This window comes from Papio anubis, chromosome 19 (genome assembly GCF_008728515.1).
Source record: "Papio anubis isolate 15944 chromosome 19, Panubis1.0, whole genome shotgun sequence".
In the NCBI taxonomy this organism is placed as follows: Eukaryota; Metazoa; Chordata; class Mammalia; order Primates; family Cercopithecidae; genus Papio; species Papio anubis.
Window position 1 is genome coordinate 64,995,731 of NC_044994.1, and position 15,584 is coordinate 65,011,314.

At 35.3% G+C, this 15,584-nt stretch overlaps 1 protein-coding gene across 3 annotated transcripts in view; it reads right to left on the minus strand.

The window, feature by feature from the left end:
- Nucleotides 1-15,584, minus strand: part of LOC101010945 (neuropilin and tolloid-like protein 1) — a 124,693-nt gene that overhangs the window by 36,339 nt on the left and 72,770 nt on the right. For all 3 annotated transcript variants that reach the window (XM_003914479.5, XM_009192906.4, XM_003914478.5), the window contains exons 5-7: nt 15,540-15,581; nt 15,298-15,425; nt 4,751-4,979 (exon numbers count right to left, since the gene is read on the minus strand). In XM_003914479.5, coding sequence (XP_003914528.1) covers nt 4,751-4,979; nt 15,298-15,425; nt 15,540-15,581 — 399 coding nt within the window. The remainder of the gene's footprint in view (nt 1-4,750; nt 4,980-15,297; nt 15,426-15,539; nt 15,582-15,584) is intronic.

Sequence of the window (15,584 nt, forward strand, 5' to 3'; positions counted from 1 at the left end):
TGTGAATGGAGTAAACGTTAGATAATACATGTAACTATATATACATATATAAGGCATATATTGGATGTGTATAATTATATGTTAGGCATATATAGTTACATATTAAAAGTATAATTATATATTAGATTATATACACACTAACATACATTAATGTAATTGTATATATTAGCCATATAGAAAAATATATGAATAGTTTGTATAACTATCACCATCTACAAGAACCAAAGTCATCAGCCACTACAAAAAGGTTAAGTCAAAATTCTCTCTCAGCCACTAATATTGAATAAAGCAATACCATCGAGGAACTTGAACTCCCTAAACAAAGTCTCTTTGCTTCCTCTTAAGTACCCTTAGAATGATTCCTGCCCACCCATTGACAAGTAGTAGCACTGATTGAAGTCCACTTTCTATTGTTTTGAAGTTTTCATCTCTTACGTGGAATACTTTCACTTCAATGAATAAAGACACTCTATACCCATGTACTTCATCACAGGATAACTTTGATCTTAGGTATAAATAATGATAGAATTATGCACAATTTTAGTCAATGCAGTAAAAAGTAGAACATCATGACAAATATACACAGGCAACATCTTAGTCTGTTTGGGTTACTACAGCAAACTACAATAAATTAGGTGGCTTATAGCAAACAGGATTTTGTTTCTCATTGTTCTGGATGTTGGAAGGTTCTGGATGATCTTGGAAGTCCAAGATCAAAGTGCTGGCAGATTTGGTGTGTTTACGATCCATCTCCTGGTTCACAGATGAAACTTTCTAGCTATGTCCTCACATGGGGGAAAGGGCAAGGCTGCTCTCTGGGCCTCTTTATTATTAGAGGACTAATGCCTATGACGAGAGCTGTACTTATGAGCTAATCACCTCTCAAATGCCTCACTTCCTTATACCCTTACCTTGGCAACTGGATTTTGAACATATGACGTTTTGAAGGGGTGCCACAGAACCATTCAGACCAACACAGATGGTAACATGACATAAAGGACAAACCTGTTTCAGTGGAAACTTACTGTACATTTATGAGATGATCACAGAGAATGCTGTTGTAAAACTCATCATTTGAAGAGAGTGATTATTTGTCCACTGTGAAAGAACATATTGGGATGGGTGCCTCTGTAGGAAGAACACCCTGTGTCTTTTCAAGTCATTGAAAAGTCAGCCCACTTCAATGACTTCCAGACATAATTTAATTACATGCATTGAAACTCTATTTTTTATAATCTCAAATAGACATATTTATAATAATATATGCACCATATATACAGTTCACCATTTCTTATCTATGCAGATTTTTAAAGACTCATAGAACTTAATCTATTTTCAGAGTTGAAAGGGATCTTTGATGTTAGCCAGTCTTTCAAGCTATTCCTACATAGATGACTCCCCTATACCATTCATGCCAGATAATAATCCATTTTCAGATCCAATCACCCATCTAACCATATTTCATGTCCTTCATAGGCATTCTTTCAAATTTTGAATATCACAACTCACACGACAAACATTTTTCCCCCTAAATTGTACTCAAAAGTTTCTCTGTAACTTTCAAACATAAATCTTACTTTTGAGACCCATGAGATATAGGTCTGAGGTAGTTATCACATTTTGAACAACAACAAATCCTAAAGTAAACGTTTCTTCCTATTTGGAATTACATCTTTGTCAGCCTCTTCTAGGTGATTACTCTCCTCACTAATAATAGTCAGGAAAGAACAGACTGTGCCTTTTGCATTTTGATTGGTGCAGCTTCCCAAAAGACTAAAATCCTTTTTTTTTTTTTTTTTTTTGCATTGTTTCTCCACTAACATTAATATAGGCTAATATCGTTTATAGGATTATTTTTATCAGCCATAATCAAAGTATTGACTCACATTAAGTTTGAATGAAATAAGACCACAGGACCGTCCTGGGCATCAGGGTTCCTCTATGTTATTGATTTCTGAAATATAATGCTTTTATCATATATCTCTATTATACTTTATGGCATACTTTGGATAAAAATCACAGATTTTTGTTATTTATTAAAATCTTGACTATATCATTTAATATATTAGCTTGCCCTTTCATATTTTTATCATTTAAATTAAATACGAGTTCTCGGTATGTTATTCCTGAAGACTGATAAGAATAGTGAATAAATATAGAACCCTGAAATTCCCTCACTGAAGGAATAATTCATTGAATTTGGTAGATCAATCAGCAGTGAGTCACCAAAGGTGTTGTCTTGTAGCCTGAGTTACATATGCTTGTCAATAAAATGAAAATATTTTCCTCAAATATTTTGCTGGGATAAAAATGCACTACCTCTAACATTTTAATCAACTACTGAACCAAATACATCACAGCATACTGTTTTAATCCGACATAAAGCTGGGGGAGATGTTTGGCACACTACATGATGGTGTCAAGACTTGAAAGACTGAGTGACATTCAGTATTTCTGGTGTCCTAAAATTCCCCAACTGGGTAATTAAAAGGGAATTTAAAGCCCAAACTATTTATTCGTTATACAAAATAACTGTCTAACACACTTAACATTTACGAATTTAAAACAGTATTGGCTGCTCCGCTTCTGACAATAAGAGAAATCATTGAAATTTCAAAAATATTGTATTGCCTTTTCTAATAATACAAAAATACATAGTTGTGAAATACAAGGTGCTTATTTCTTTTCATTTACAGTTTTTTTTTTCAACTTTTGTTTCAGATTCAGGTGCACATGTGCAGGTTTATTATACAGGTAAAATGTGTGTCAGGGGAGTTTGGTGTACAAATTATTCAATCACCCACGTAATAAGCATAGTACCCAATAGGGGTACTATGATCCCCACCCTTTTCCAAACCTCCACCCTCAAGTAGGTTCTGGAGTCTGTTGTTCCCATCTTTCTGTCCATATGGACTCAATGTTTAGCTCTCACTTATAGGTGAGAACATGTGGTATTTGATTTTCTGTTACTATATTAGACTTCTAAAGACAATGGCCTCCAGCTCCATCTATGTTGTTGCAAAGTACATGGTATCATTCTTTTTTATGGTTACATAGTATTCCACAATACAAAGTTTCTGTGATTTGCCCTTGACTCTGGATATCACCCGTTTTTATATTTTATGTTTTAAATATTTTCTGAAACTTCTCCCATTTACTATCTACCCAAGCAACTCTCTCTCCTTACCTACTTTAATTGGAACTCTGAAGTCACAAACCTATTAAAACTAAATGGGCCTGCAAGAGAAGCTTACCACATTTTCTTTATGCAGTCTAACATGGACAGGCATCTCATTTGATTCCATGCCTTTGTTATGGGAATAGTCTGGGGACAGTTCCGTGATGAACACACACATGCATGTGTCTTTATGACAGAACGATTTATACTCAGTATTGGGATTGTTGGGTCAAATGGTGGATCTGTTTTAAGTTCTCTGAGAAACTGCCAAACTGCCTTCCACAGTGGCTGAACTAGTTTACATTCCCACCAGCGGGGCATAAGTGTTCCCTTTTTTTCCACAACGTCACTAGCATCTGTTACTGTTTGACTTTTATAACAGCTATTCTGAGGTCAGGAAAGTGGCTCATGCCTCTAATCCCAGCACTTTGGGAGGTCGAGGCGGGCGGATCACCTGAGGTCAGGAGTTTGAGACCAGCTTGACCAACATGGAGAAACCCCGTCTCTACCAATAATACAAAATCAGCTGTGCGTGGTGGTGCATGCCTGTAATCCCAGCTACTCCGGAGGCTGAGGCAGGAGAATAGCTTCGGGAGGCGAAGGTTGCTGTGAGCCGAGATCGCACCATTGCACTCCAGCCTGAGCAACAAGAGCAAAACTCCATCTCAAAAAACAATAATAAATAAATAAATAAATAAAATAACAGCTATACTGACTGGTGTGAGATGGTATCTCACTGTGGTTTTGACTTGGGTTTCTCTAATAATTAGTGATGTTGAACATTTTTATATGCTTGTTGGCCACATGAATGTTCTTTTCAAAGTGTCCGTTCTTCTTTTCAAGAAGGTACTTATTTCTTAAATGTCACCAGGTACTTATTTCTTAAAGCTAAATTTCTCAGAATTCTTTTTCACTTCCATAAATTTGTAACACATGAAATATTCAGGGTTTCTGACAAATATTCAGAATATATCTATTAGTATGACTCATTATTTATTAGAACATAACTTTCTAAAGTTTATTTGATTTGCCCTTGACTCTGGATAGCACCCATTGTGCTGTTTTAAATATTTTCTGAAACTTTTCCCGTTTATTATCCACCCAAGCAATTCTCTCTCCTTACCTACTTTAATTGGAACTCTGAGGTCACAAATCTATTTGAAATAAATGGGTCTGCAAGAGAAGCTTACTAAAAAGAACCTACCAAATATTTTTACACAGGTTTTTAAAAATTTAAACCCAAACTCCATCAGAAGCTGCTGCATCAGTTCCATAGGCTTTGTAAGAGCTAAACCAAAGACAAATGAAATTCATCATTTCCCAGTTGAATACCGTGAACTGTCTTAGGAAAGGCTATGATGCCTATGTTGAAATAACAAAGCAAAATGTAATATGTAACTCTTTCCTGTCATGGATCAAAATGAAAAAAGGGGGACTTTAGTGGTTTAAACGACGTATTAGAGAACAGCTTGCTGTGCTCAAACTGTGTGAAGAAAACACCGTTAACAGCTTATGAAACTGGCATCATATGGCATATATGAAGGAAAAACAGTCAAGTGCAGAGAATCTTACGTTCTTGAAAGGATGTGAAGAGCATCTGAAATCGGCTGTTTCGGCTGCCCTCATCTGCCCACATGCGGATCACCCCAAGACCCGTGCGTAGCATCACATCATTAGCCACAGTGCTACAGAACTTAGCTTTCAAATCCTCCACGGAACTGCTTCCATCATACACAGCCACAAAATTCCTCTTGCATTCATTTGAATTCTGCATCTCATAGTCCAAGAAGCGCAAGTAAATCTATAAAACAAAAATAAAATAATTTCCACATATCAAAATATGAATGTACATCAGTAAGTACCAGAATTTCTTTTTTTCAGTCTCACAAGACAATCCTGATTGCAATCAATCTTACTATTTTCCCTTGTGAATAGAAGGAAGATGTACAATGAGAACAAATTGTGTTTAATATTTTTTTCAAATGCTATTATCCTTTCTTTACTTAAATGCACCATTTTCTAGAGCTGAGTGTATTTACCCAAATTTGCTTTATGTCTTCTCATAACTTACTGGAAATCAGTTATTAGTTTTGCATACTTACACACTTTTTTACTTTGATTAGCAAAATGTATTTGAAGTATTCCTGATACATTCGTGTTTCAGTTCCATGGCTTCCTTTTACTTCCAAAAATGTACAAAAAATATGCGATTTTTATTAATACCAAAGAAAAACAGAAATGATACTGAAAGACAGTCTCTGGTTTGTTTAATTAAGTTATTTGACATAAATACACTGCTTCATTTTTGAGGCGAAGTATAATGTTTTATAAAAAGGCCAAGCTAGTCTCTGACCATTCATGGCATATACAGAGAAGCTGTTTAGCTAAGCTACATAAATAAAAATTATGAGTAAAATGTACTGTGCAACTTGCTTTATATGTTACTTTGTAATACTTCCAGCAACTCTATAAAGTGGCCCATTTTATTGTCATATTCAGATGAAGAAGCTCAGACTCAGATGGTATAAACTGAAAATTAGACGTGAGCATCCTCACTTCCTGGTCCATAATTCTTTTCACAACGTTACGCTGCCTTAGGTGTACTGCTTCTCAATCAACAGGCATTATTTGACTCTTTACTAATGTGCATTCAAAATCACAAGGAATTCATTCAACCAAATACACGTCTATAAAGAAATAATTTGTTCATGCATCCATCGATTCAGTGGCATCCACAGTTTTGCCTATGATTGTTGCAGACACTATTCAAGGCATTGTGGATATCACGGTGAACAAAAGAATGAGGGCCAGTGCTGAAAATGTGTGTCAATTAAACCATGACAATAAGATACAATGTCAAAGAATGTAAATTACATAAAGCCAAAAGACCCATGCACTGTGAAAGGGATACCTAGAATGGTTTCCTAATAAAGACACATCTTTCATACAGATATCTCCTAAATGTTTTACATTTTATTTTAATATGAATGCCTACATGCTATTTCCTCTTAAATGCATTTTTCTTAATTTAGCATGGATATAAACTAAAGACATGGCATTCAATCAAACATGTATCTCCTTCATCACTCTCTACGTATTTTTTTATTATTTTGTAAAATCTGAAACTCATAAGACAATTTCTTCCAGATCCAGTATGTCTAGCCTAAATTTTATAATTCCACTATTTAAATTAGTGAAAATGTAGCTCTTGTCCTCAATGTTCTTACTCAACAGGGCACCAGTTCCTGTCAATTTCCCCTTTAAACTACTTGTCTTCCATTTCCATTCACACTTCTATAATATTTCAACACTCTCCTGACCAGCCTGGATGGTTGCAAGATGCAGATTCTCCTTACAACCCCAAAGTTTACTCTAATAAAACTAGTTTACTCTAGCCAAAGTTATATTTCTAACAAACAAATCTAATAATCACAGTCTTTTAGCTAAAATTTGTAACTCGTGTATAATTTTTAAAAAGTCTAAAAACATCAACTAGCAAATTTACATCCTTCTTATCTCTAACATTGTAACCATTCTCAAAAAAGACACCCTTTATGAACATGACATTAGCTTCACATGAAGTTGTCATTCTCCATCTTCTGTCTAGGAACCTCTTCTTGATTTGTCAAGAGTTAGTTCAACGGTTGCACATCCAAGGAAAGGTTTTCACTGCTCCCACTCCCCCATCACAGCAGACATAACCTCTGTAGCCTCTATGTGATTTTGAACATATTTAAAGCCATAGTTCTAGGTTACAGGTCCCTTCTAATAAACTTGTGTTCCCGAAAAGCTGAAGCAGTGGTATACATTTTTGTATTCTAAGCATTAATACATATTTTACACAGAGTAAACACTCCAGAAATGTTTCTGAATGATTAACTAACTGGAAGTTCCATTTTCTTTATTGAATTCCTTTGTTCAGCATTCATATTTATTATGCGCCTATATGACAGACATTTAAGTATTATAAATAAGGATAATGACATAGTATAGTCTTATTTTATTACATACAGTGGAAATGATATGCAATCATTCTCAAAACAAGGTATAATATAGATCTAAATTATGACATAAAAGGATAAGACAAAATGTCGCAGACTTGTAAGACTCTGAAAATAGAATGTGAAGTTCTAAATGAGGAAATACAGACACAATTTGATGAGAAAGAACAAAATCAGAGAAATGTGGACAAATGAATCAAACGGAACAACAGCGGAAAGCACCTGAGTTGAATTATGCTTTGCAAGGCAGGACGATTTTCATATATGAGCAATTTGTCGCATTGAAGTTGGAAGTTATTCTAAAATTTCCAAATACTTTGATGCTGATTTAAATTACGGGCCATTGCCACAGCCTTATAAGAGACACATGCCCCAATGAGGCCTTCATTTTCGGTATGCCCAGGTTATTCCTTTGTTTTATTTTATCTAAAACTCAGATATTACTCATGCAGTCCATCTGTGATTTCTCCTCCCAACACATATTTCATTTCTAAAATTATTCGAGAATTTCAGAAATATCAGTTTAAGAAGGTATATATGCATCTAAAAATGTGAGACTTCCAAGTTTATACTAACTCGTTTGTTTTTTAAATGTTAACATGACTTAAAAAAAGATTTTTTTTTTTCCAGATGACCTTTATTAGAAAGCTGAAGCAAAGAAGAAAAAAAATAACTTGCTTCAGGACCATAAGTGAATTAATGTGGGAACCTTAAAGAGGATTAAAATTTCCAACTCTGGTTTTAAGGTTCTTTTCATCAGGTCACACTGCCCCGTTCTGACTAAAAGGAAAGAAACTGAAAACACTGTAAAAATAAAAAGTAAAATCTAAGTATTATACAAAATGGTTAAATGGAACAAAAATTCAAGTATGTACTTATACTCTAAAATACTATGCAATAAATTAAACAAGTTTATCAGCTCTCAAAAAAGATGCAATTATAATTAGAAGTAAACATTGTCATAAGCAGGAGAACACAGATTAGGGTAAGTAAAGAGTGCTTTCCACTCCTTTGAAGTGTAATACGAAATGACGCATCTCTCCCAATAGCCTTACAAAGTTATAAAAACCAAGTATTAAGCCCACAGGAGGAAAAATCTTTAAATAATTGCTTGGCTAACACAAAAAAGCTATTAGACCACCTGATGTTTTCAAGTTGAAATGTTTCAGTGGCTCAACGCGTTTCAACAATTACTTAAAATTTCTAACACTGCATGTCATGTAGAAACACACCTTAAAATACTATTTCATTGTTAGGAAAAGAAAGTTTGTGTGTTATATTGACGATAGCTTAAGACACAGCTAATGCATCATTTCAAATCTCTCAACAATAGATACTTGTTATAATCATTTAAGATGAAGAGAACTGAAGTTTACAAAAATTAAGTAACTTTCTCAGAGTGACATAGTAATGTCACTTAAGTAACGGACTGGTACTGAAGTCAGATCTGCCTAACAGTTGGACACTCATCACACTATGCAGCCTTATGTAATGTTTTTAAATGCTCACAGACTTATAGCCCAGAAAGAAAGTTATATTTTTAAAGAAAACAAGCTAAAATAAAATGAGTAATAAAATAAGAAAGCAAATCAAAACTATTCACGTTTCCTAATGAGCTAGAAAAGATGTTGACTATCAAGTTATAAATAAAATTTATAGAAAATAAATGTGTCCCTCAAAAATAAATGGCTGTTTTAAATTCTTTAAAAACAGAAATATTTTAATAAGAATATTGCTACAGTTAGAAAGTCAGTTTGCATATGGGCCTTATATTTTTTTCATTTGACAGTTCTATATTTTCCGTATGAGGTGATGGTCTTGCATTTGTACATGAAGTGCAATCACTGCTACCTAAGTATCTTCTATATCTTCTATATTTAAAGGACCTTCTTATTAAATAGAACACTAATTAGAGAGTAAGTGAATCATTGCAGTCACTAGATTCCAAGTAATCACTTCTGAAGCATTCAATAGTGCTTACCTAAGATCTAGTGACAGCAATGATTTTTTTATCATATAGAAAAAGAGAATATACTTTACTGGGTCCAGAGCTGTCAGTACAAAAGCCAAATTCCATTAGCCAGAGGAAGTGATCACGCTTTCCCATGCTAACACTAGCATATGCCATATAAAATCTCTCTATATATTGTGATTTGAATGACTATCTCATTAGCTTAAATCTTGTACCATAATAATGCTAACAGAAAGAATTATTTAATGTAGCAAACTACAGAAAGTACGTTAGTCACTTACTGAAAAAAAAAGAGAAAATGATAAACAGAGTAATATATAACACTAGTAAAACAGATTATCATCTCTTCTCAGTGAATCATTTTGATGCATTCTTTTAAATCAATCATAAAGAGTTGGAGCTGACAAGATAATTTATTGACCAGGACACGGAAAACTTCACAACATATACATAATTTCTAGTAATATCTATTTTTCAAGTCACATGGAAAGCAGAACCCCTTTTTATATGCAAAGCAAATAAATCTCGCTAACAATTTACTAAGTAATATATTCACAAACAGAATTTAATACCAACTGCTCAACCAGGTCCCTCCCCTCATATCAAAATGATATACAGAAAATAGACATTATTTGAGGCAATTATTTATGACTTGCCAGAAGTTTTCTCCATAATAAGTAAAAATTAAATCTGTCACAGTCTGAGAAACGCCGTACATGGTTTCAATACTACTAGACACTTTTATAAATAAAATCATATTCTACAAAGCATGCAGCCCAGGATTTCTGCATTTTCTGTTTTATTATTGCCCAGACATGTCAGGTTTATAAACTTATGCAGAATATTCCAATTGGAGGGCATCAGTACTCCCTTTATTTTTGGATAAGGAACCAAAACATCTTAATGCTTTATAAAATATTAACACACAAGCACACACACACATACGTGCACAGCACAACAATTCCTGATATAACAATAAAAATAATTTTCTGGCATATATGAACAAGTACCAAAATACTTAAAGTCCACTTGAGTAGCTGTCGAAAGATGAGAGTATAAAAATGACATTTTATTTTAAAAAACTTGAACTGTACAATTTTTGTGGTATTTACCTTCCTATTTAAAATTTTTACTTTGTTTGTCAAATTTTATTCTCACATTTTGGAGATAAAAGCAGGCTCAGTCTTCAGAACTCTTAATGCCTATCTTTTTATCAATTACAGTTACTACACTTGGTTTATTGTATTAATATGCTATTGCTCCATAACAAATCACCACAATTTTAGCAGCTTAAAATAACACCCATTTACTATCTACTATTAATAGTTCTATAGGTAAGAAGTACTGGGTTCTTTGGCGAGGGCAGTTGAGGGTGAAAATCCAGTTTCTCACAGTTCTGGGACCAACTTCTCTATTTTTTTGAGGAATGCTTACTGGGGTCACCCTCACTCCTAGAACACATTTCTCAGTCCCTTGATTCTCTTACTTCCCCTTTCATTCACATCCAAAGAATCTGCTCCACTTTTAAAGGGCTCGTGTGGTTAGATTACGCTCACCTGGATAATCAACCTTTTGATTAACCCAAAGTCACCTGACTGGTAACCTTAATCACAAAGGCAAATTTATCATATTCACAATCCCAGGAACTGGAGCTGGAAATTTATGTTCATTAGATAAGTAACTTTAACACCTTTATCACAATTTTAGTGTAAGATACTTACTGTATTTGTCAAGTGTTTATATTTTTTATTTTAATTTGACTGAAAATATTTTTGAATTAGTTAACAACAAACTGAGTCAACTTTAAATATGAAATAATGAGTAAACTGTATAAGCTAGAGTTTTATTATCCAAAAACATTAAACATTAAATTACCTTCATTTATGTATTTTATACATATTTTGACTCTGTCCCTTATCCTGTCCTAGCAAATGATAAGAATATGAAGACAGATTGGTTAATTAGCTTGATTTAATCATTCCATGATGGAAACATCACACCATAGCCCATAAATATAAACAAGCATTATTTGTCAATTAAAAATAAATTTTAAAAATAGTTTAAAATTAATTTTTAAAAACCTTGATCATTTCCTCAAAGAATGTGGTTTTGTGAGAGCAAACTAGGCCAGGAATTGGGAGATGTTAACCTTGCTCCAGCTCTGTTGCTAACTAGCCAAATATTTGGGCAAGTCACTTATCATAGATTCATTAAATTTGGTTTTCAGATGACTTTCATGTTATCTGTGCCAAAATATTACTTGACTTTTAACTATTATTCAAAATCTCTGCCAGCCTCTGCTTGGATTCCTCTGGTGAAATCTCATTCAATGTCTGTTATTAAAATAAAAGGCTTCTCTGTGTTACATTAAAAGCTATTTCTTTAGTTTCAAACTTTCAAATAAATGGTGGTACTTAAAAGTGTTACTCCTGCAGATTAAGTTTTATTCCTGTTTCATGTGACAGTCCTTCAAATGTTTGAAGATTGGTACCATATCCTTTTTTAAAAAAAGAAATAATCAGTTTATTTATTCCATGAGTTTTAATTGAATCACAGGCATTGTGCTTGGCACTGGGTATCTGGAGATAAATACGGTCCAGGCTTCATGAAATTAATAGTTACCATGATTTGGTCTCCCATCATTTCATTCTGGTGGCTATTTTCCAGACCAGATTCTGAATTGGAGGCCATAGTATTTGCTCAGAGAGGCGTATGTCTACACTCCTTTGTCAACTCACATTGAATTTCATTATCTGACTCAGTTTATTCATCTTTTAAATGACGTAGTCAGTAACAAGGTTCTTTCTGCCTCTGGTTTTCCAAATTCTAAGAAATCTAGATTAATCACATTCTAATTAAACGGGACCATCTAGATTAATACTCTTTAGTAAAGGAGACATCAGATATTATATTTTCTGTTTGTCAAAAGCTGGAGAAGTCGTAAATAATGTGTATACATTTTAATACAGTCAAGTAAGCTATTCGGCCCCTTCCTTGTGCAATATGGTTCAGTCACCAGGTGTCATTCAAATATTCGCCACAAGCCATTTCAAGTTTAACTTGCGCTTTGATAGTCTATTCTCATAAGCTGCTAGGAACTCTATAAAAATAGAAAGTCCACATAGGCAGTAATCTCCAGTCCTTGCTTTTCTCCACAGTATTCAAAGCCACTTCCCATCCTCTAACCTTTAATTTAACAGAGAAAGCCTGTTACAATAGAGCCATCTTTGTCCAGCTCTGCAGGCAGCTTTCCCTTTGGGTCACAGAATGCCACATTCTGTAACAGACAGGTACATCGGTTATTGTTGCTCTGGAATTGTACAAAAGACAGTCTATTTACCAGCTGGAAAAAAAGGGTGTGCATTTACACTGTCATGAAAACCTTCTCCTTAAGACTGTAGTGACAAACGTCCTGGTTATGACAGTAAGCTGGGGGCACATATAATCCTGTTTTTAAAAAAGTCTTTAAAAATTTTCCATTCGTAGAGTTTAAGAAAAACAAATAGCCCTTGCACGTCAATCCACGTCTTATGAAAACAGCATAATAAGCTGCAACCTAGCTCTCTGGTAATATAGGTAGTGGGTGTTTATGGTTTTATGTGAGCAAAGGCTTTGGACTTAAAAAATAGAAGAAAAATAACTGTCTTTCTTCATAATGCAATTAACTTTCTCTAAGATTTGTTCAGAGGCAAAGAGAAATGCAAGCATCAAAGCTGGAAGCTGGAGCGTGATCTCTGAAATCTCCTTACACCAGATAGGGTAAATCAATGGTAGACTCGCACAGCTGTCAGTATCCTGGTGAATCTTCATGAGAAATATTGTGTGCGGTAGACAAGGTGAGAAGGCTCTCCAGGCAGAGGGAATAACATCTATAAAGTCATGGAATCATAAAAGAGAAGAGAGTATGCTTTTTCAGGATTTAATGCAATTGCACGTGACCAAATGAAAGTGTGGATGGGAGGTGGTGTCGATTCTTTAAGCTAAAGTGTTCTCCAGGCCTCTCTAAAGAACTCAGCCTTCATCCTGAGTGCTTCAGTGACATACGGAGAAACAAAGCAGAAAAACCGAAAGTTGGGGGAAAGGTGCCACATTTCCATTTTATATGCGAACCCTAGAGACATATGCAAGAAAAAATCAAGTGAAGAAATACCAGTGCCCTCAAAAGAGGTTCTTCGCTGGGTGCAGTGACTCACTCCTATAATCCTAGCACTTTGGGAGGCCAAGGCGGGCAGATCACCTGAGATCAAGAGTTCGAGACCAGCCTGGTCAACATGGCGAAACCCCGTCTCTAATAAACATACAAAAAAAAAAAAATTAGCCAGGTGTGGTGGTGCACGCCTGTAATTCCTGAAGCAAGAGAATTGCTTGAGGTGGGAGGTAGAGGTGGCAGTGAGCCGAGATCGCACCACTGCACTCCAGCCTGGGAGACAGAATGAGACTCCGTCTCAAAAACAAAACAAAAACAAAAGCAAACAAACAAAAAAAGTGGCTCTTCTTTTCCCCTCAGCCTAAATATCCAGTCACCAAATTCTATCTTATGTCTCTCTAACATTTCCCTCACGTTGGACCACCGTGGCCTAATTTCCAACACTGGGATTACCACCACAGCTTCCCACTTGGTCTTCCGCTTGCAGTGCTGACTCCTCTGTCTCTTCGTTGCAGGAAAAACCAATTTTCCTAACATGCAAACCCGGTCATATCACTTTTCTGCTTCGTTTTTCCATGTCACTGAAGCACTCAGGATGAAGGCTGAGTTCTTTAGAGAGGCCTGGAGAACACTTCAGCTTGAAAAATCGACACCACCTCCCTATCCACGCTTTCATTTGGTCACGTGCAATTACATTAAATCCTGAAAAAGCATACTCTCTTCTCTTTTATGATTCCATGACTTTATAAATGTTATTCCCTCTGCCTGGAGAGCCTTCTCACCTTGTCTACCGGACACAATACTTCTCATGAAGATTCACCAGGATACTGACAGCTGTGCGAGTCTACCACTGACTTACCCTACCTGGTGTAAGGGGTCTTTTCTCTCTCTCTGTTATACCTTACAAATACCCCAATGATCTAACCTTACTGCTTAGATTATTCTGTTACATATTTGTCTAAGAGCTAAACAGAAACACCTGAGAACAGGGCCTGGCCTGCTTTTTCATGTCTCCAGCAGAGGGCTTGAGAATTTATTGAGTCACCAAATCAATTAATTAAATAACATACAGTTTCAGCCTCAATAAATAAATGACTACAAATCTAGTAAGTCAATATTTTTTCTTACAACTTTGTAACTGAGGAATAAAAACAAAAGCAGGAGAATGAACAAATAACACCTTAGTTCTATGACACCTGCTGGCACAAAATGACTCATCCTCTGTATTTTGGAAGATGTTTCCATAAACAGAATCAACATAGTTGCTCCATGGAAATGTTTCCAAAATGGGGGTCTGTGTCAAAATCTAACCCACAATAGACTTAGCTTAATTCATGTAACACTTTTAATTTTTACAATGTATTGCCAACCCTCAAAAATCAGGGTGATTAACATAAAACCTAGATTTCTGGCAAGTTATGAGAAACAATGCAGGGCTTGATAACGCTGGACCCACATTTTCTCATAACAGCACCACACGGAGCTTCACAGGCAGCTAAGTCATGCCTGTCTCCTTCAAATGGGCACAGGATCTCCCAGGCCCTGTTACCATTGCTGCCAGCCCTTGCCACACTTGTATTTTACATGCCAGGTATTAATGATTTTGTAGGCCCCAGAAAAACCTCTACAGATATAATTTTCGTTTACAAAATCAACCAACTGCAGATATTGACAATAAGAGCATAAGTGTGATTATAGTTAGAACCACGGCTCTTCCATACCATTTCAATCCACGTTTCAGAGAGGCTGACTTACCTTAAAGTCTCTTGTCTAGGTTATCAAATAATTTATTCAGCTCACTCTCTAGACTGCTATTTATGACATCAAATTTAGATTGGTCAAGAGAAGACAAGTTACATCTCAAAAATCAAAATGAAATCATAACCTATGATGACTGCACTCTGAAATGTATTAGACATGTCCAGTTGTTTCAAAGCAATGCACGTTATAGACACTTCTCACGTCAGCTGTCAAGTGTGGGTTTCATCTTAAGACTGACCTTGGACCGTGGAGGCGCTCGGATGTACCACTTGCAATCAACAGCCTCGCTAGCAGTAGCTTTGCCTTCCTTCATAATTTGTACAGACTCCACAATTCCTTCGGAACCGCCCATCTCAAACTCACACGCTAAATAACAAAATGCCAAACACACAAAAATGGATCTTGAATAATAAACCAAAAGTGTATTTCATAGCAGAAAGTAAAGTCTTCTGAACAGTATGAAATATCTATTTTACCAACCTGGTAATGGTTTCAAAGCTCCAAGGTCCTTAAAGTCAGGATCTT